This window comes from Petromyzon marinus, chromosome 77, assembly GCF_048934315.1.
Source record: "Petromyzon marinus isolate PM22_M1 ecotype Great Lakes invasive population chromosome 77, UKy_Petmar_22M1.pri1.0, whole genome shotgun sequence".
Classification (NCBI taxonomy): domain Eukaryota; kingdom Metazoa; phylum Chordata; class Hyperoartia; order Petromyzontiformes; family Petromyzontidae; genus Petromyzon; species Petromyzon marinus.
Genome location: NC_133743.1, coordinates 3,703,525 through 3,725,846, shown reverse-complemented (window position 1 = coordinate 3,725,846; position 22,322 = coordinate 3,703,525). Strand labels below are relative to the sequence as shown.

At 44.1% G+C, this 22,322-nt stretch overlaps 1 protein-coding gene across 1 annotated transcript in view; it reads left to right on the top strand.

Moving 5' to 3' along the window:
* The window catches only part of LOC116957581 (guanylate-binding protein 1-like), a 71,399-nt gene extending 49,295 nt beyond the window's left edge, over positions 1-22,104 (top strand). The window contains exons 12-18 of the mRNA XM_032979821.2: positions 971-1,220; positions 9,562-9,727; positions 10,460-10,740; positions 15,578-15,784; positions 16,599-16,701; positions 17,712-17,815; positions 20,515-22,104. Of these exons, the coding sequence (XP_032835712.2) occupies positions 971-1,220; positions 9,562-9,727; positions 10,460-10,740; positions 15,578-15,784; positions 16,599-16,701; positions 17,712-17,815; positions 20,515-20,634 (1,231 nt within the window). The 3' untranslated portion in view covers positions 20,635-22,104. The remainder of the gene's footprint in view (positions 1-970; positions 1,221-9,561; positions 9,728-10,459; positions 10,741-15,577; positions 15,785-16,598; positions 16,702-17,711; positions 17,816-20,514) is intronic.
* The last annotated feature ends 218 nt before the right edge of the window (positions 22,105-22,322 follow it).

The window sequence follows — 22,322 nt, the reverse complement described above, 5'->3', positions numbered from 1 at the left end:
GACCCTCAATCCAAGAATGGAGTTGCAAATAGTCGAGGCGAGACTCAACTGTGCTGCAGGCGAGAGTGTTAGACATTTTGGTGGTGACTAGGAGACATACATTACGGAAGGACTTGAGGTGATCGTTGCACGCTCTCCTCATGATGTGATGGTAGCTGTTGAGTGTAACACTGATGCTGTGGGAGAAATGAATACCAGAACATGGTTTGGACCTCATGATAATTCCTAATTATTATGTTACTATTTATTTTAAGTATTTTTACACACTTCCATTGATTGTCTGTGCTGTATTAGTTGCATCTTATCATACTATGCTTTACAATGTTGCTATTACTGTTTCTAAACCTATCAGTGTTTTTTCATAATTATTTAGGTGATATTGAATATGATGTTTAAGTAGTTTTGCACACGAACAATGTCATATCTGTTTCGTGCAATATCTTTTAAGTGATTGTAATGGAAGAGGCAGTATATAAATATAGATTGATTGGCATGGGCATGCGATAGGCGAGAGGGGGAGTTGAGACAATGTTACGGCAGCAGCGTGGATGAATAAACTTTACGTGGTGAGAGAGAGTCAGACATAGGCAGAGGAAAAAATAAATATCATGAGGCTAGATTTGAGTAGAGGCAGGGAGTCGATAGATGGGGAGCTTCAGACTGGGGGCAGCAGAGGAGAATGAGAAATCTTGTACTCCATGAATACTAACTTCAGGCAATCGACAGAAAGTCTTCATTGCTTGAGCAGAGTGTGTGGAGGCGTGGAGGGGAGTAGAGTGAGACGAGCTGGGAGAGGTAGGAGAGTGGGTGGAGGGTAGTGGAGTGATATGAGAGGCGAGAGGTAGGAGAGTGCATTGAGTAGAGTAGAGTGATGACAGAGGGAGAGGTAGGAGAGTATTGTGAGATTAATCTCTCAATATATTTGAGGGAGGCATTGAACGCAGAGCCCTTAACTCTGCTTCTCCTCCAGCTACGTGAAGAACATGTCAGAGCACGTTCGATCCCAGATTTCTCCTGAAGACGAAAAATCAAGTGTCATGGAAAGCCACTTGCCATCCCTGGTTGTGTGTGTGCGGGACTGCGCACTGAAGCTGGAATGGGACGGGAAGTCGTTCACTCCCGACGAGTACATGGAGAAGTGCTTCCAGGTCCGCAGGAGCAATTCCCCGAAAAATGAAGAATTCAACAGGGAACGCGACCTCATGTGCTCATATTTTAAAGTGAGTCATGTGTATAAGAATGTGGATGTTCACGTATATGGTGCTTGACTCCGCAATTCCAATCAAACTTGATTTGAAGCTTTCGTGAATGCAGGAATTACTCTTTGATTCTTTCGGTAAAGTCACAGAGAAATGCAATAATAGAGCACGACGTTTCGATTGCAACACAGACAACCGTCATCAGGTAGAACTAAATTTGAGAGAGACACAAAACATAGACACGGATGCGACCGATGCGACCAAGGGAAAGAAGATCGAATGTCCCTATGATAGCCTGGTAAAATTTAGAGAGAGAAATGTTCTAAGTTTGTTTTCTCAAACGGTCTATTTCTCTCTCTAACATTTACCTGGCTCTCATAGGTCAATTCGCTCTTTTTCTCCCCCGGCCGCTTCGGGGTGAATTTCCAACCATCTCTCTGTGTGTCTCTGTCAAATTTCACACTTAAATTCTAATTTTAGCATTTTTTGGAGATCGTAATCAACCAGGCTGTGCGTTAACTGTGTTAGCCGACTCTCTGTGTTGCATTACATTACATTTCCAAAAGATTTGCTAAATTTTGTTTTCTCAAACTATTTATCTCTCTAAAATTTACCAGGCTATGATAGGGCCATTCGATCTTTTTTCCCTCGGTCGCTTCAGGGTGGATTCATTGACATGCTAATTTCTCTGCTCCAGCAGCTGCCCAGCAGACCCACTTCTCTCTCTGCCTAACCCCCCCCCCACCCTCCCTCTCTATTTAAGGCCTCCAAACAGAGGCATTGGGTCTCTGTGTGCCTATGTTGTGTGTCTCTATGTGTGTGTCTGTGTTGTCTCTCTTTGCTTGTGTGTCTGTCTGTGTGTCTCCGTGTCTGTGTTGCAATCGAAACGTCGTACTCTATTATTTTATTTATTTTATTTCTACGTGACTTTACCGAAAGAACCAAAGAGTCATTCCAAATCACTTACATTGCATCTGATCTCAACAATTAAATATCTGTAGCAGTTATCACCAGGGAGGATGCCAACAGTAGCTTGTATCCTGTGTTGTTACAAGGTGCACATAAGGTGGTCCTTGAAAATTAGCATTATTCTGCCACCAGGGAGTGATGTTGCTCTGTGTATTTTTACAATTCAATAATTTGTGGATAATTTGCCAAATGCGAATCATGACGCTAGGATACATGTCTAGTAACACCCAACACAGTAGTCTTCATTAATCGTTCTTATTTCTTCAAGAATTTCCCTCCCTCAAAGTTTCTAGAACTCTCTCATTTCCCCTTTATATATCCCTCAAGTCCCTTTCCAAAATAGTCCTTGACCTTCTGCTTTGCCTTCAACCAATCACCTTCCACTTTCCCTAATGGATTCCAACCGTCCATTTTGTATTTCTACCTCAAATCCCTTTAATTCCCTGCCTCTAACTAATCCCCTTTCAGCCCCGTTAAGTAAATTAGAGATGGCTTGTTTAACTTCCTGATTGTCACGCACACTGTGTCCATAATGTCGGATGAGTATTTCCGGTTGTGATTGAATCACTACACATGTGTAATGAGAGGACTTCTGAGACACAACTTGTAGAAGGTTGCTTGTTTATTTCTCAATATTTTAAGACAGGGTCACGGAATAACATAAGCGCTGAGTTACTTCTAGCTGAGCCACCCATACAGCCACATCGGCGTCGTACACTATATAGCTAACTGTCTAGATAGCAACAACAACGATGAAGACTGTAGCCAGCTAACGATGCAGCGACGACGATGACGAAAAGATGGCAGCGATGACAGCGACGACAGCCAGGACCCGAATCCCCATGACAGCCCCGAACCCCCGTTTGCCTCTCCATTATATCCCTTTAGCGTGGTCAAGCCCCTCCCAGGGTTTGGTGTTACATGTTATTTATGTAGTTTATTGTTTAAAATTCGGTCACAGTCCCTATGATCACTGTTACATTGCATTTATTGCTTTATTTTGGTGATTTCGACAAGTGTTTTGGTTTGGCCATGTTTTTGTTTATTGTAGTACGGAGTTAGACTGATGGTCTTAATCTAAGTTGTCTTGTGGTTGTTTTTTGTTGTTTGACTTGCATCCCACTGGGATTTTTGCACACAGCGTTGGTGTACAGTGCTATTTCAGGAATATTTTGATGTTTTTTTTTCCTGGATTTTCTGGTTGCACAGTCACATAGTCACTTTAAGATGTTTTCTTGTTCATGTTTTTGTTTTTTGTTTGTTGCAGTTGCACCTGATTCAAGAGCTGAATGGCTCACAGGGCTATACCAAATAAATGGAACTATGAACTATGAACTCCCCTGGCCACGCCCCACTTAAGGAACTCTCTCGCTGGTTCCAGGAGCTTCCAGATCGATCCCCTCTTTGACCCTTGGCCCAGTTACACTCCGCTTTTGGTTGCTTACGTGTGCTTATCTATAACGCACCCATACCCGTAATTAGCCCCAATGGTTCAGCAGATGGCACCCTGTCACTACATCACCCCCCCCCCCATGTTTAATAGATAGCCATCCCAGCTAATACCAACAACAATTATACAATTTAGGTAGAACAATTCCGCAAACGAGAACCCCATAAAATCCCAGTAACAATAATAACACATTTTAGGGCAGAACAAATCCGCAATCGAAAATAAGAACAAACAAAAAAATCCTAACATCCATAATAACGGTAAGGGAGAGAGAGAAAAAATACACCCCGACGCGCATTGCCCGCAACCCAACCCCAACGACTGAGTCCTTGACGCCAGTCCATCCTTGGAGGCGAACTTTGTCTTCTCTCCAGGCGATGGGGACTTGAATACAAGCCTTTAAGGGGTCGGCTGCTCCCCTGATTCCTTCGAAGACGTGGTCCGGGCTGTAGCCGGCGGTCTATCGCACCCAGCAGGATCCCGTGACTCCGCGGCCTTCAGGGGCTCGGAAACTGTGTGCAGCACAACACAATCCTTCTGATGCATGCTCTCTGTGGCGGATTCCCCTGGCTCGTTGGACACATCAGACACCAGCCATGCAGTGCTTGGAGATGAGCTGTCAGTTTGGAGAGAAACATATTGTTTCAACCATGATGGATGGACAAACCAATGGCGACGGCCCATCTGTATACGCACACACTGTGGCCGTTTAATCTCCACCACTTCCACGGGACCTTGTCATGGCCGATGCAGTTTAGGGGACATTCCCAGGGGCACCCGCGGGCAGTGCAACCATGCCCTGTCCCCTATGGTCCATTGAAGCACACGCCCACGCCGCCCTGCGTTCTTTTCATTGGCCACCTGCGCTCTGGCGGTATTTACCCTAGCCGCGCTGTGTGCTGCCAACATGCGACTCAGCGTAACTTGCAGGGGCATGGGCAAGGCCGTTTTTCCCTTGCCCCCGACATGCCCAATTGGACCTCCGTTGGGTTCATTCTCTCTCCCGTAGATGAGGAAAAATGTCGAAAATCCCGTGGAAGCGTGTGGGGCCATCCTGTACGCCACCAAGACCCCTGGAACGTGCAAATCCCAATTGGTTTGTGCCACGCTGACCGCCTGACAAAGCATAGATGTCAAAGTTCTGTGCAGGCGTTCCACCATACCGTCCATTTGTGGATAGTTTGGTGACATTCTAAAATTCTAACGTGCCTAGCGTGTCGCACACCTCGCGCAGCAGCTTCGATGAGAAAATCCGCCCTGATCCATGAAAAGCTGCTAGGGGGTTCCCTTATCCATTAGGTAGCCATGAAAAAATGCATCGGCAATAGATGCAGCCGGTTGGTTGGGCAATGCCCAGGCCATTGGACACCGAGAAAAATATTCAACCCCTACTAGGAGAAATGTATTCCCCGTCTGCATGGCTGGGAAGGGTCGCAGAATATGGAGTGCGACCAACTCGTAAATCTGAGACATCGAAATGGACTGCAACGGAGGCTGGGACTTCCTCAGTGGTGGTTTCTGGTGCGCGCAATCCATGCAACCTTTTACTAGATGGTTAACATCACTCGACATTCCCAGCCAATAAAAGTCACGCTGCAAAGTCAACATCTTTCACATCCCAAAGGGCAACAACTTATCTTCATGCACCACCCGTGTCAACCTGCCCCACAGGGCAGTGGGAACCACAATTCAGTGATGGTGCAGCCCCTTATCCCACCTCATCAATAGTCCTTTGTGAAAAACAACTTGTGGACCTCCCGTGGGAGCAGATCCTTTGCGCTGCAACTCAGCATGACGCCGCAAGGCCATGAGGGACACATCCTCCATCTACAGTCGCCCCCACTTGGCTCTCGTGAGAGCTCTCGTGAGAGCCAAAGTGCTGTTTTCCGTTGCGACCACCTTGGTGGGCTCCCCCTCACCGAGCATCTCCACGACATTTGGTGACACAGTCACAGGTAGTTTACCATGGCCCACGCCTGATGAACATGCACAACGCTCCACCAGGGGCAAGCGGGACAACACATCCGCATTACAATGTCGCACCCCTTGCCGATATATAACTCGGAACAAGTACTCCTGAAGAATTTCCAGCCAGCGTGAGAGCTGGCCAGAAGGTTGGTCTACTCACAGAATGTACTGATGGGTTGAAAGATCCGTGTGAACAACAAAATCCCTACCATACGCGACCACCCTCTCAACTCCGTTTTTAACCTGGGACAGGACAGCCCCTATGTCTGTGTCACTAGCGTCCGTGTCCAGAATAAATGGCAGGGAGAAATCCGGATAGTCAAGTCGTTAATACGACGCAAACCCAAAAAAACTATGCACCTCACCCACAGACTTGGGGGTTGGCCACTCGTGCATGCACGCCATTCCGTCTGAACTCATGATGTTACCCAAGTATCGCACAGAGGTTTGCAGAAAATTACATTTAGTGGGCTTCAATTTGAGATTAGCCGATTGCATCTTGGAGAACACAGATCGCAACTGCTACAAATGCTCCTCGAAAGTGCTACTAAACACAATAATATCATCTAAGTAGATGAAGCAGGAGTCCCACTGCATTCCTGCCAGGACCAATTCCATAATCCACTAGAAAGTGGCTGGCGCTTAATGCAATCCCATCGGGAGGCAGTTAAACCGGAAAAGTCCCTGGGGCGTCCAGAACATGGTTTTTGGCTTAGGTGACTCATCGAGGGGGAGTTGCCAAAACCCCGACAACAAGTCCAGCATTGAAAACAAACGTGCACCGGATAACGCATCCAGGGGGTCATCTAATTTGTGGGAGTGGATACGCATCTACCACCGAAACCTTATTCAGTTCATAAAAAATCCACGAAGAACCTTAAGAAGCCATCGTGCTTCTTAACTAGCACCACAGGTGCTCCCCAAGGGATGGTAGAAGGAGAAATGATATCCGCAGCTAACATTTCCTCCACCACCTACTGCACATGATCCTTCTCCCGTGGGCTCAACCGATAGGAGTTCTGATTAATCGGGGTGGCCTCGCCCGTATCAATGCAGTGTTGCAGCAAGCAAGTACGGCCGATATCACAACGACTCTGCCCACGTCCCGTCTGACTCAGTCCCCTGAATTACAACGCCCACGAACTCGCCCAGCGCAGGCTGGACACCCTCACAACACACGGCCGTCTCATGAGCCAACACCGTCCCTGCCTGGACCACATCTGTTCCCGGTCCTGCATTTAGGACTTGTAAAAATGGCTCTTGTTTCAGTCGAAGGACCGTCTGTGTGCCGACCAGCACCAGGCCATGGGTTGCCGTATTGGACGGAGTCAAGAGAACTTCTACCACAGGGTTCGCAATTTGAAACCCTTTGCGATAGCGTAATGGCACCAACATTTGCGTGCCTGGCGGAATCTCTACAGAATCCCTCGCCAGAGCTTTGGCTGTAACATTCTCTACTGCACGTTAATGTGGAGAGCAAAAAAAACCAGTCAATGCCCCAACGATATCTCTACGCAACATCCCTGTCCGGCAGCCTGTCCAAGGCTGGCGGTACCCCAACGCGCCGTGGCGACCACTCAGCCAGATTGCACTTCTGTCTGGGTTCCCCCATCCATGCCGCCATCTGGGACCACCGGTGCAGGTTTTAGTGGACCTGCAGGCATCTGGCGGCCCAACGGGACATCTGCGTGTCCTCGTCGACGACCAGCAAGACAACCCCCATCTCTTGTGCCAACCCCAACATCCTTTCCATGACGAGAGAGTCGAGGGCTGTCCAGTCCATCGCTGGGTACGCCGCCTGTCCCAATGCCCAGGCGAGAGGCATCTCGGCCTCGCCTCCACTGCAGGAATTTCCTGCGCGTGTTGGAAGGCGGATCGTACACGGTCGCCATCTCACTGTAAGCTTGCTGAAGGATGGCCTGCATTTCACTCGGTATGGCCCGGAACGCCACTAGGGCGTTGCCATCCAGCGCCATCGGCAGGGCCCTCAAAGCCTCCTCCTTGGTCCAGTCCACCGACCGGTATGCCGCCTCGAAGTGCTGAGAGAAGGCGCTCCAGTCACCCCCTGCTGCAACAAATTCGCAGACAGGTGGCAATCGTCGGGGCCGATTGGCCCTTTTTCCACGTGCTGCTGGAGCCGCCCTCGCCTCCGCCGATTCTCGCTCTTGTAAAATGGCGTCCCCGAGCCGCGTTTCTTCTGCGTCACTCGTAATGGTGGCCGCCGTGCACGTGGACTTCTCCGTGGGAATGTCGGCCGCCGGTGCTCTTCCCACTCTCTCCGGCGAGGTCCGTGTGGCCGATCCCGCCGCTCCTGTCCCCACCGTAGTCACGCTCATGAGCGTGATGAGCTGCGTGACCATAATATAGAGGTGATCACGTGGATTTCTGATTAACTGGAGCACATATTTGTTCGGTTTAAGCATGTGACTTGTAATAAACATTTCCAAGAATAACAATTTCAACTATTTTAAGACTATTAATTTGGGTAAAGTCACGTAGAATGAGAATAAAATAATAAAACAAAATAACACAATAAAATTCTCACGACGTTTTGGCCACAACACAAGTGGCCTTCTTCAGGTGAAAGGAACAAACCTGTCGGGACGACAAAGCTTCAATGAACGTTATTAAGATTCGTAGCGTCTTTTAAGCTGGTTTAGAGAAGTGAGGCACCATGACAAAGGGGTTTACAAATCAAACAGGAGAATTTAGCATTGAAATAGCTGAGGGATTAGCTTGTGACTGGTCACAGAAATGGCTATGTTAAAATCAAAGCCTACACATCCACAGAGGCACCTAGTAAAATCAAACAAGAGAATTTAGCATTGAAATAACTGAGGGATTAGCTTGTGACTGGTCATAGAAATAGCTATGTTAAAGTCTAAAATCAGCAATGTTTTGAGCAAATGTCCTTCCCTATTCATAGCACAAAAACAGAGACCAGAGAGACAGAGTCATTGAGGATTAGAGACAACACTTAACACCGTGGGGCTTGGTGAGAACTACATTTACAGTAAAACCTTGGATTGGAGCATAATTCGTTTCGGAAACGTGTTTGTAATCCAAAGCACTCGTATATAAAAACACTTGTATATCAATTGTGATCACGTGACGCTCGGCAGACAAAGCGTATACGTACTACTCGTATTGCAAGACCTCGCTCGTTTATCAAATTAATATTTATTTAAAAATTTTGCTCGTCTTGCAAAACTCCCGCAGACCAAGTTACTCGCAATCCAAGGTTTTACTGTATAATGTTTTTGCCAGTGACTAGTGTTTTAAAAATAGGCATGTGAATAGATAACGGATCGTAGCTATTCAGTGCCAGACTAACCTTTCAACAATTAAAAGCATTACGAAATTAACGAATCGATGTTAAAAGTAAGATCATTAAATGTTTGCTGGCACATGCCATTGTTCTTGTGACGACAAACAAGACACAACCCCCTCCTATGAGTGCATTATTTGTTCTCAATCAGACATTTCAACAGAAGGAATTTAACTGACATGTATGTATTTTGTTAGGCAAATGATATGTTGATGCTGCACCATTGCATGGCTAGTTGCGGACAGAGATTCCATTTTTCCGTAATAGAGTTTTTTTTTGTTAGATCGCGTATTTACGCGATAATATTGGTCGCAAAAGCCTACGTGTTAAATTGATTCCATTTTTGTTCTTATTGCCAAACAAAGCGTGGTATGATTGTTATTTTTAAAATGATCAATAATATCTTCATTTGAGAAAATGAAGATATGACCGTTTAGTTCAAAAATAATAATGGAGTGGCAGCCAAGGAATGGGAGCACATCTGAAATTACCTTCACCAAAGCAATGGAGAAATAAAATTAGAGCATGTGCAGGTGCGGAGGCTTGGTGGGGCCTTCATTCACCAGTGGATTGACAATAGCTGATGGTATTGAGGATTGTCAGTACATTGTCGTTGTTGAATTGTCGTCATTGTTGTCTTCCTGCAGAAGCGGAAGTGCTTCATATTCCCCATGCCCACACACCCGGACGACATGGACCAGCTGGAGAATAAACTCAGCGAGACGTTTCTGAAAGTGGCGGAGGAGTTCACCTCTCACATCTACCAGATCATGAAGTACAAGAACATCGATGGGGTCATCCTCACTGGCCAACGTGAGCGCAAACACTTGGAAAAAATATTAAGCCTGCACTGCTGTGGTTTCTGCTACATCGTTAAGAGTGAAATGCATTTTGTAAAAAAATGTTGAAATTTTGATCTACTTAACCAGTTATCACGGTTTTACTTTTATAGCACTCCCATTTGTTTTCAGGTTGTACCCCACGTTGTTCAGCATGAATGTCTGACGCTTCACTCCATGGTGCTGGGAGCTTCTTTGGGAACTGAATCATTCAGTTTCAAATTTTTCACTTCTTGAATAACCTCCCAGCACGTGGAACAAAAACTCTGGACATCAATGTTGAAAAACACACAGTACAACCCATGAACACGTCAGAGAAAAGACATCAGAGATGATTTCACACTTCATGACATCACGTGGGAGACGTATGCAAGTGCGTGTAATGTCATTGCTTTGGCCAAAGGGATGTATCCATTTCACCCTGGGTTTCATTCCCAAACATATGAGCTATAATTTGATCAATGGGGTCGATTTTCAATAGGGTCTTGATGAACAACACTTTATGCAAATATTTATACTCGAGTTATACTAAATTTGTGTTCATATTGGAAAGTCTATAAGCCAGTTATTATGCATCCTTGTGACTGACAGATAAACAGATTGACAGCGCTAATTCATTTATACTTTAAAACAGTCAGACATGCTTGAAATCATAACGACGATGATGAAGACCCTATTGCTTGCTCACCTCCTGGTTTTTTTTCAGTCTTCCTGCAGGTTGCAGAGCTTTATGTGCAGGCTCATCGTTTGGGCGACATGGCCTGCATCGAGGGTGCACGGAAAGAGGTGGTGCTACTTGCCAACAAGCAGGCAATGGAGGACGCCAAAGGGGTATACCAGCGAGAGATGGAGACGCTGCTGAATAAGCTTCCTGTGGAGTACAAACAACTGCAACGACATCAAGAGGAGTGCACAAAGAAAGCGATGGCTCTCTTCTGCCGTCGCTCTGTGCTCGACTGCAATCACGAGTTTGAGAAGATGCTCTTGGTGAGTTTGGAGGATGTTGAAAACGTAAAGGTGCAGCCATAAAATGTATTTTTCACACCGCGGCTGATAGAGGGGGCCTCCAATATGAGGATATATCTGGAGAGCTACACTCTAGAAGGTAGTTTTGGCCTACTCTTCAATGCCTGGGACAGATGTCTTGGAGGAGGTGGGAGTACCCACATTTACCACACCCATATATAACCTCACAATTGACTGTGGTGTACCCATTTATAATAATGGGTGGACAGACACCGGTGGATTTAACATATGCACCCATGGTTTCAACTGCTATGCCAGGAGATCGAATGCCGCCTGCATTGGATGTTCATGGTGATGTTAAACGATGGCAGAATACCACCGATTTAGAAAGGGTTCACCTGGAACGCATTTTTTCTCCTTATCTTTTTAACATGTATCAGTTTAAGAATTCACCAGAATACATTCACATCATATTATGCCCGTGTTGGCCTCCCTGCACTGGCTTCCATTTTCACGTAGAATACAGTTTTAAATCCTAAAGTTAACTTACAAAGCAGTGAACCATCTTGCCCCAGCCTAATCATTGACATGCTACACCCATATGTCCCCTCAAGGTCTCTAAGATCTGGGGATGCAGATCTTCTGTCTGTGTTCCCAGGTCGAGGCTTTGGTCTATGGGTGACCAAGATTTTCCCCATGTAGCCTCGAGGATATGCATCACTCTTCCACGAGATATCAGGATCTCTGAGTCTGAGGACATTTTTAAAATGCATCTTTAAACCTATACTGTTTGGTTTTTTCGGTGAAGTCACGTGGGTATAAAATAAAATAAATGAAATCACGACGTTTCGATCGCACCACAAGCAATCATCATCAGGTGGGAAAACCGCAGCAAGATAATGTTTGCTTAAGTGTGAGATAGATACCGTGGTATTTTATGCTTCAACTTATTGAACGTTTAGTTCATTAAGTAAATTGATTCTTAAAATTTATTTATAATATAAAATGTGTATGTATCTGAGTGTCTGCTGCTGTGTCCTGTGCAGCACTTTGAGATCCTTGATGAAAAGCGCTATATAAATGGTATTATTACGTTTTATTTTATTATAATTCTGAAAGCGATTTTGCTTATGAAGCCACAACCCCCACCACCACCACCCAAACAAGCCTAACCCTGTGTTACAAGGAAGTAACGGGTCCTAAAGAATAAGGAATGGCAGAATAACAGAAAGGGCACTGCCGAAAGATGAAGGCGGGAGAGACCTAAGCAGGAAGGGGTGGGGCCTAAAGTAAATGTGCCAGTTGAAGTAAGGAAGGGGTGGGATCCAAATACGTAGGTGCAAGGATGCAAAAGAGAAAGGGATGGGCACAAGCATGGGAGAATTTCAGGCCTAAGCACGATGGGGTGGGGCCTAAGCAGGATGTGGTGGAGCCTAAGCAGGATGAGGTGGAGCCTCGGTAGGAAGGGTGGGCCTACAGAGGAAAGGGCATATGTATGAAGTGCCGGGGCCTTAAACAGTAATGGGGCTTGGCCGAAAAAGGAACAATCAGGGCGTAAAAAGGCGATAAGGCTTCAAATGGAAGCCCAAAAAGGCAACCTACGATTAAAACATACCCAAAACAACTGCATACCCGCAACAATAAAAAAATGACATCAACTTAAATACAAATTGTTGTCTATATAATAAAATTCTTCGGCAATGACTCTTGCTATCGATTTTAAATAAATGAAGGACACATTCAAACAAGTTGCAACTGGCATAAACAATTGTATGCTGGGGATGCGGCCACAAATGGCAACTGGTATATGTTGAATGCATCTACGCCATAACAAGTAAAACAAAGCAGGGATTACTGAAAACACAGTTTTATCAACAGTTCCTCTTAAAACACCAAATAGCATCACGGCTCATGTCACGAAGTCTGGGAAGACCCCCTGGGGACCCTCTGGGGGAGCAGCATCCTCCATTTCTCCACATTCACACAGTGAGGCTATCCCAGAGAAACCATAATTTATCTGTCTGCATCACACCACACCACTCCTTAGCCTGTTTATCTGGCTGCGTAAAGCCCTGGAGATGCACCTTCATATTGTTGATGATGTGGGACGTTTTCTAATCATGGCAGCTGCGCTCTCCCATGTCGCCTTCCGCAGATACTTTCATTCATAAATGCATACTTTTTATTTAGATCGTGCACAACGTTACATTTCAAAGGACTTTTCAGAGGTTTGGAAGAATAATTTCGAATAGGAGAAACGTCTTCAGATTGTGAAAAAAAGATCGACAACAATACCAAAATGCACACGGAGAGAAATACAGATGACTGGAGATGTGAAAGAGAGGTGACGTTCACCTTGTCTGGTTCGAGAGGTGGGCGTGACAAGGAAGCCACTTGATGCGGATTAGAGGTTGTGAGATGGAACTCACAATTTAATCTTGGACTTTGTAAATGATGCATTGCTGAGTTGAATTCTAGTGAAATTGATTTAGAAGATCTGATTTGAATGGATGAATAGGTCATGTTTATTGCTAAACACTGTGTGAGCAAAGCAACATTTCCATACACTGGAGATGATTGAGCTTGTTTGTAGACATGCTGGAGAAGAGATAATTTCAGTAGTCCAGTCTATATTCAATGATAGAACAGGCAATGGTGTTTGCCAAATTAATGTTCAAGAGTGGACAAGTATGACGAAAGCCAGGTGACATGACAATTGGAAATGTAGACAGACAGTGGATGAAATATGAACGTCGAAACTCAGGTTCTGATCTAATAGGACACCAAGAATCTCGAGATGGGTGGTGATCATAAGTCACCCAGCTATTGTCAGGTCAGGAGTAGTAGATGGCATGTGAGAAAGCCTCTCTTGACCTCCTATGATCATGGCCATACAGTGAGGGAAACAAGTATTTGATCCCCTGCTGATTTTGTAAGTTTGCCCACTGACAAAGAAATGATCAGTCTATAATTTTAATGGTAGGTTTATTTTAACAGTGAGAGACCGAATAACAACAAAATCCAGAAAAAAACGCATGTCAAAAATCTTATGAATTGATTTGCATTTTAATTAGGGAAATAAGTATTTGACCCCTCTGAAAAACATGACTTAGTACTTGGTGGCAAAACCCTTGTTGGCAATCACCTACGTGAGCAGGTTAAGGTGTACTAGGTTAATTTTCTATCTCAAGCAAACAAAGTTTGGGGGCTAGAAAGAAAAATGGGAAGGAATGAATGGGAGGGGGGGGCATCACTGAGATAACATTACAAAACGAAAAAGAGGGACAATGCAACCTAGGGCCCACTTACACTAGCCTTGCTCTCCTATGGGATCCACCATCTCCTAAGCTAGTGCAGGGGCGATGAAAGTCTCTGTGGTCCACCCCCTTCCCCTCCTCCATTTCACTCGTTTTTAATAAACTCTGTGGCATCGCTCCTTTGTATTATCCTATTGTTCCCCTTCTACGTGACTTTACCGAAAGAACCAAGAATATGAATCTCTGCAGTCACGAAAGCTTTAAATCAAAATTTAACGTATTGAGAGTTAGATTTTAATGTACAATTTGTATTAAGGGATTGTGTGTTGTCTTGGTGTGGTCTGGGACAGTTTTTGCTGTTGTTTTACTGCCTTTCCGAAGCTTTGGAATTTATTATGCAATTGTAACCTATATACTATATTTATTTATTTAAGGGGCGTCATGGTGGCTAGGATATGTTATCTTCCTCGCTTGGTATGCAGGAGTTCAGGGGTTCGAACCCCACTCTGATGCCTGTATATTTGGACGTTGCATGTTCTCCCCGTGGGGTTTCCCTCCACATTTAGAAACATGCGTTGAGACTATTGAGATAATTTTACTGCTATAAATGTCCAAATAATACGCTACTTTGTTGAGCTAGAATTTGTGGCCAGGTCGCTTTTGAACAATAAGTGAATACCTCAGTGGGCTCTGTCTGATAGGTTGGGGATGGTTTAGATTTATTTGAAACATTTTAGGTCATTTGTTTATCTTTCTTGTACTTTTCACTCCTATCATGTTTATAGTTTGTTGTAACGTTTTTACCCCGTGCCCCTAATGGACATCTGTGAAAAAGAGCTTCATAGCTTATCGGATTGCTGCAGTATAAATACATATTCTGATTCTGATGTATCGTTTCCCCGAGAGTAATTCCGAAGCATATTTTTCTTAGAAGCATATCTTGTTGCCACGACTGCCCATCTAGAAAAAAGCTTTGGAAATACAAGCCCCGTTTTGTCATTTCTGGTTTTATTTCTCTGCTAGAAGCCACTTTTGATCTAAATAGTGAGGGCTAGTACTTGGTGGCACGTGGTTATTTCGGGAAAAAATCTACATGTTCGGAGTTTAGGGTTTGTTCTACAATGGGTCTAATTCTCTTTAAGATTCATCACTCAGGTTTGTAGTGTAGCTGAGGTTTAATTTTAGGTGGTAGCTTGTTGGCATGGATGGGTTCTCACCTGTTTTTTTATTGCAAAAAACATTGAACCTCCTTCATATTTGAGGCATCCTCTTGCGATCCTAGATGACACATAAATTAAAGGAAGTGGGCAATTTTGCAGCTCATCTTTTCATTGTTGCCAGAGCTCTAACGTCCAGGCCACACTCTTTCCTGACTTTCATCTTAGAGCATTTTCCATTTTTGTCTGCGGGAAATAGTCGGAGACCTTTAGATTCACTAGGCCGAGATGATGCCATTTTTTCTATTTTTTTCTTTAAAAGTTCTGTCTACGTCTGCCTTGTCCACTTGGATTAGCTGAGTGGCCACAATGTTTGCATGAACTTTTCCCTGTGTTTTTTTGGTGGACTTTCGTTTTTTTACTCACAAAGCCTCTATTGTACAGCGTTTCACGCTGGAAACATTTGAGAAAATGGAGAAAAAGAACACGGAGCAATCATACAAGTTGTCCGAACAGCGACTTCGTGAACTATTTCAACACGTGAATGAGATGGACAAGGAATTCATGCAGCCTGGGGGCTATCAGAGATACAAGGCAGCAATGCTGAAGCTGGATGAAGAGTATCGTGCGACAGAGGGACTCGGAGAAGAGGTGACGTACACCCTCCATGTGCATCTTCTTCCTGACGTTTCCTCCATTCTGTAGAGGTTGTTCTTCCTGCTCTTTTCCATGGATTCCTGTCCTGGGACATCATCTAATTGTTACTTCACAGTCCCGCATATACTGCTCACCTCTACACACAACCTATATATAGACCTGCCTCTCACTCTCTGCCACAATGCTTCCATGTTAAGCATATATAAATATATACCACTATCTTGGGTGCTATGCTGACATCAATAGGAGCTGGTCTTGCTCCCACAGCCTGTGTAGGCTAGACGGGGGCAAACAACACTCACCTAACTTGCGGGTATTTGCCAGCAAAACTGCGTTGTGAGCAATGTCATTGGCTGACGTCGGTGAGCTGACTACCTTTGCGGTGTACTCTCATCCTCCACAGTGGCAAACGGGGGGCCACTGGGCAAGTTCGTCGGGACTGCTGAGCTCTGCAATTTTTGCTCATTACCAAGTGGACTAAAGAGACAATGTCAGAGCGAGCACGTTACAGGAGTACCGAAAGGAAAGGAGTCCATTGACCTCTCCTGGCCACAACCCCATTTGGTGGAGCCAGGGGGAGTAAAACACCTCCCCTGGCAATTTCAGGCTATAGCTGTCTTTGAAACAGAGCACCTTGCTGATAGTCTTTCACTGTCAGAAGTGGCGCGAAGACCAAACTTACTAGAATTATCATGAATGACCGCGGGTGTCATTCACCGCTACCCTTTTACTCTTATCTCCCTCAATATCGATGTATATGTATCCTTTTGCATGGCACAGAGAGGTATTTGCTGTTCTGTCCTTCCAGAAAGACAAAGCCTATGAAGATTTTATGGAAAAAAATAAGGATCGTGGACAAAGTATCCTGATGGTGGACAAGACACTGACCCAAGTTCAACAAGAAGAACTGAGTAGGATGCTTTTCTTTTCTAAGTTGTTGGCTACACGAATTTGTTTGATTATATTTTTCTGAGTAACTATGATTTCCACGATATGGCGATATTGCGATATATTGCATAATGTTCGATCCGTAATTATGACATCATTTGTTTCCAAAAAAATATTGTTCAAGCACAATTATTGTTGCCATATTTTTTTGTCATGTTTAAAATCATAAGGAAACCATCAAAAACTAAGGCATAATAATCAAAGTAAGTGAAACATCTATTACCCATTAAATTCGGTCTGCAGCAGCAGTTACATTGGTGAAACGAAGTGACGTGTCTCAGACCGGGTTCGCGAACACAGAGCAAATTTGAAACATGGCAGAACCAACACCTCGGCGGTGGCGGATCAATGTTTCAATGCTGTGGGCACACGTGACATTGATAACACGTGACATTGTTTTCTCCGAGACCAAGGTGCTCTGCAAACAACTCGGACCACCATCAGAGATTTGTTCATGAAGCCATCCAGATATACAAACACAAACAAAACTTTAGTCGAGAAGGATTCAGATTGAGCAATCATTGGAAGGATGTGATTAACCATGTTAAATTTTAACTGCTGATTTTTACTCACCCACCCGTGTGTCTTGTTGTCCGATTACTAATTCAAGTCCATTTACTTGCTAATTTCTCCAGCCCCACCCGTCCATGCAAGCCACAAACCCTCCCCCCTCTCCCCTGTGAACTCCTACAGCCAAACTCCTTCCCCCCCCTTCCCCCTCCCGTGCCTATATAAAGCCACAACAGCAGATCATTTTTCTCACCTGAAGACGGACTCTTGTGTTGTGACCGAAACGTCTTGTTTTTCTTTTTTCTATCTATGTCACTTTACCGAAATAACCAGAGAGTATATATTTATACTATACACTTAGTTAAGTAATGGAACAAATAATATAATCAGTGGCGGAAATTGATTTCTTAAATAATCAGATATCCAAGCTCGAGCGTGTATTAGTGACGAGTTGTCTTTGCAGAGAGCAGAACATTGGAAAGGAAAAGAAAGCAGGATTCGGAGGCTCTGAAGAACGTTGACAAAGACAGGGAATCAAACATATCACACTTGGAGAATCAGCAAAAGGTAATAATGTCACCACTACTACCACCTTCATCATAATTACATCCCTTCAGTCAACGCAAAAGTGACACTGAGGCCAAATTAATGTCTGTGATGCTTCTCTTTCCTTACCAAGTGTCACTGCTTGAATCAATCCCAATCCTTTATCTTCGCATGCATCTTTCCATCCATCCATCTGGTTTTGACATCGCTACACCATAGCACTCGTTGTGACTGGATTGGTTAAGAGCAACTGTGGACGTCCTCTAAGAGTGTCAGTGGAGTGCTTTTGCAAATAACATCTGGAAACCGAGCAGCATTTTATGGAAAATAATATTTTCAAACACCAAATAAATACCTTTGGCAAAGCATCAAGTCTGCATTAACCACATATACGCGTGGCAAACATGCAAACAAACATGTTCTTATAATTATATATGCATTATCGTTGAAACCGATTGAACAAGGCATATATTATCAGAGCATGTTTGCATGTTTTTCCACAAGTGTGTGTGGTTAAATCAAACCTGATGCCATGCACAATAGGGTTTTTCCCCTTTTTTCTGGCAACAAAACTGAAACTTTTTTTTTACAAGGAATCATGTGTGCATTAACCGCAATACTTGTGGTCAAAATGCAAACAAAAAACACACTGATAATATATGCATTGTCCTTGAAACTGATTGGTCCACACCAGAGACAGCTTTCTTTTGAGCCTCGTCTCAATTGGTGCTAGACCAAAGGACGCCAAAATGCAAACAGCTCAAAGACAATGCACTATCAAAGTAATGAGGGCTCGGGGTAAGCATCTACATCATTAGACCTCCTTTGCCAGTACCAAAGTATAATAATAGGGTTTTTCCCCTTATTTCTTCTTTCCTTGGTTGATGTTACATTTCTCTCTTTTCATGCATAGCGCCCTGACATGGTAAGGAAAATGATAAGGACACTGCGGTGTGTGTGTGATATGGGGGGATACAATCTTACAGGGGCATGGGTTGACCATGCCAATTCTACAAAGGCAAAGGAAGGGAAAGCTGCGTGAAAGGTGAGCACAAAGCACAGGAGAGGGAGAAAACTCGTGAGAGAGATAGTGAGAAGGAGAGAGAAATACAACTGCCAGGTAAATAGATGAGAGCCGGGGTCCCCTGAGAACGTGGCCTGAGATCTCTCATCAAACACTGGACATGCTGCTGCAGGGCTGAAGGACTGTACTCGCATTTAAGTCGGTCAATCCAAGCAGAAAAAGTTGAATAATAAGTTGAAGAATAAGTTGATGAAGAACTTGAAGAATTTGAGGAAGAAGTTGAGGTTGCTGACAGGGCTGAGTTGAGCCACCACTGCAAGTGCCTGGGCTGAGATAGCGACCAGACTTCAGTCTCAGTCCCAGGATCAGCAAAGACATTTGAGAATAACTAAAGAGAGATAAAACCATTTTAAACAGAGATGTTTTTAAGTTGAGATTTGGAGATCTGGAAGTGTCCCAGAAGTCCCCTGACCTGGAAGGGGCAATGAGTTCCAAAGATTAGGTGCCGCAATTGCAAAGGCGCCGTCATCACTCCCCAAGTGCATAAAATTACTCATTGTTTTTTTCGGTAAAGTCACGTATGTAGAAATACAATAAAATTATATTTAAACAAAAAACAATCACGACGTTTCGATCACAACGCAAGCGATCTTCATCAGGTGTCAAGAACAAATCACGGAGGTAAATACAAAAAGATGAGAGACGAGAATTCAACAAACCTGAAAAAAACATTATGTGAAGCACATCCAGTCAGGCCAACAACACAGACACTTCCTGGCGGACCACGAATTTCAGAAGAGTGTTAAATTTCGTGTTCAACCTTTGGATTGCACATACCAGCATAGATAGAATGAAAAATACGAGGTACACGGTCAGTAGATATACATATACAAGTCCACCAAGAGGTAAGGAGGGAGTAAAGACGGACAGGGAGGTAGAGAGAGAGGGGGGGGCAGAGGGATGAACAGAAGCTTAAATAGGAAATATGGTTGGAGGGGGGGAGGGGCCAGAGCGAGACTGTACACTACTATACACTATACTACTATACACTACACTATACGCTACACATCGGGTTCTATGGAGGCCTGTCGATAAGCGATTCGTTGTTAACAATCACCTTGGGCACTCTGATCACTATCTTGGTCTCTTGACTTTCACCCAGTTAAACAAAATACAATAAACGAAACACCTGAGAACGATTTAAAACCACTTCACATCAATGTTATCTATACACGGATCACCCTGCATTGTGGTTACCACCTTCATGCGTTTTTCAGGATTGTTCTCTCGTTAGGGTCCTTCTCCTGGGGAATCTTTAGGTCGAGCAGGCCATGTGGGCTGGTACTGTAACTCACAAACTACTTACATTTAGAGAACCAATGGCAACATCATCTCCCACTAGCAGGCTTGTGGCAACTTTCAGTCTGGGTTCACACCTTGTGCCACACTGGGACAGCTGTTGCCATGGGGTGACCCTATGACCCCCGAGCATGACACTACAGCAGGGCATCTCGCACCCCCCGCGGATGCGTGCACCCGAGGTTAAGAACCACTGGATTACAGTAACACCTCAAATATTAACTCGGATGGTACAAAACATTGGGGCGAAACGAGGACTACACTTTGAAATGGCACTGTCATGATGAGTGAGCGTTGTTATTTGTTTGTTTGTTGTTTACGTCTCCTGTTTGCGCAGGTCATGACGGAGTTGTTTGACGAGAAGCTGAAGGCGATCGAGAATCACACAGACGAGAACATAGCCAACATAAATAGTAACTTCGTGAAGAAAATGATGGAGTTTTTTCAGCAAAAGTGAAAGTGCGTGATCTATTAATACCATATTATCAAAATTAAAAGACATTGTGAATTTAGGGCATACTTTTTCAAGTGTCTTATAACGTGGAGGATATCGCAGAGTTTAATCAAATGTGAATAAGGGTACGGGCTTGCTTTGGAATTTCAAATTCATGGTTGCAAAATCCTCAAACCTGCATTGTAAGCATGTAATAAAGAGCTTGTAGGATGCGGGGGTCTTGGAGAAACATCTTCCAGATGATGATTATGAATGTGCTGCTTTGAAATGTGGACAGATTCCGTCTGGAACATGTTTTATGTCTTAATGGCCAGTGATGGTGTTTTCTGTCCTTTGGCTGCTAATGCATTGCTATGGAGGACCATCTCCTGGAATATTTTTCTGAACAACTACATTAAACATACTGTTTGGTTCTTTCGGTAAAGTCACGTAGGTAGAAAAATAAAATAATATATCATTAAAACATATCTTCCTGAAGATACTGTATTGTTTGCATTTATTAAGACCCCCCAATTTGTGTCTTATAAAGCAGAGCACATAATTAGAGGATTCCCTGATAGCATTTTTTATGATGCAATCTTAACTTTCACAATGTGACAAGATGTCATTCATAATAGAGGTTTTTTGGGGGGGGGTTAGATCGCGTAAATGTGTCGTTAAAGCCGCCAGCACCACCCAACACAGCCAATTAGTAAGGTCTGTAAAGTAAACAAAACGTAGTTAATCTTTCACTAGTTCAGCACTAACAGGTGTGTGTGTGTGTGTTGGAGGGTAAACCCACTACAACATTTACAATTCGAGTACCTGGTGACGTTTCGCCAGTAATTACAACAACAACCAGCAGCGTCATCAGGTAACAGCCCAGAGTTGTGGAGAAATCCTCCTGCTGTTTTGATCTTAAATAGACGGAGGTAAATATAATGTCGTCACTGTGTGCCTATCAGGTGCAAATATCCGGAAGACCCGACTTATGGAAGTCCGTGCTGGCAGAAATGCTCCCATAAATCATGTTGAAAAAAAAATCAATGCGCTGTAATGTTTGCGTTAGTTACGTAAGAGCAAGTAGTACAGCGCGGTGAGGTTGCGGATGAATACCGCGGAGCGAGGCGTAGAGGCAGGGCTACAGCTCCCTCTGCAGCTCTCTCTGCGGCCCTGTCTTTAAAACAACGTATGCCTGCTGATGTTGACCCCCGATGATTGTAATGCCCGTCTCCTCTCCTTCCTCATCTAGCAATTAAATCATCCGTCATTCACAACTATTTCCTGCTATGGGATTTTATTTTAACTTTGGGGGAAAATTGGTCAGTTTCCGACGTATGGAAAGTTCGGGTTACAGATCGTTCCATAACCCGGGGACTGTGTATATAGAGATGTCAGTTTCCAATAACTTTGTTATTGTAATTTACAAATTTGTTCTATCGTTTTTGTTCTTTGCTCTGCTTTCAGTATGAATAAAGGTGACTTTAAAATGTCTTCAACAGCAGTTCTCTAAACATGAGCCTGCCATCAGTCTTCTGATCGTTGCACCTTTGCAATCTATAACACGTACAATCCGTACGCCGTGAAGTTACACAAAACACAATGAAATAAATAAAGTCCCGTATTGCGACATCAGCTACTCAAGATAACAACATGTAGCAAAGCACCAGTTTAATGACAAGCGATTTATTTAGAACTATCACAACCCCTAC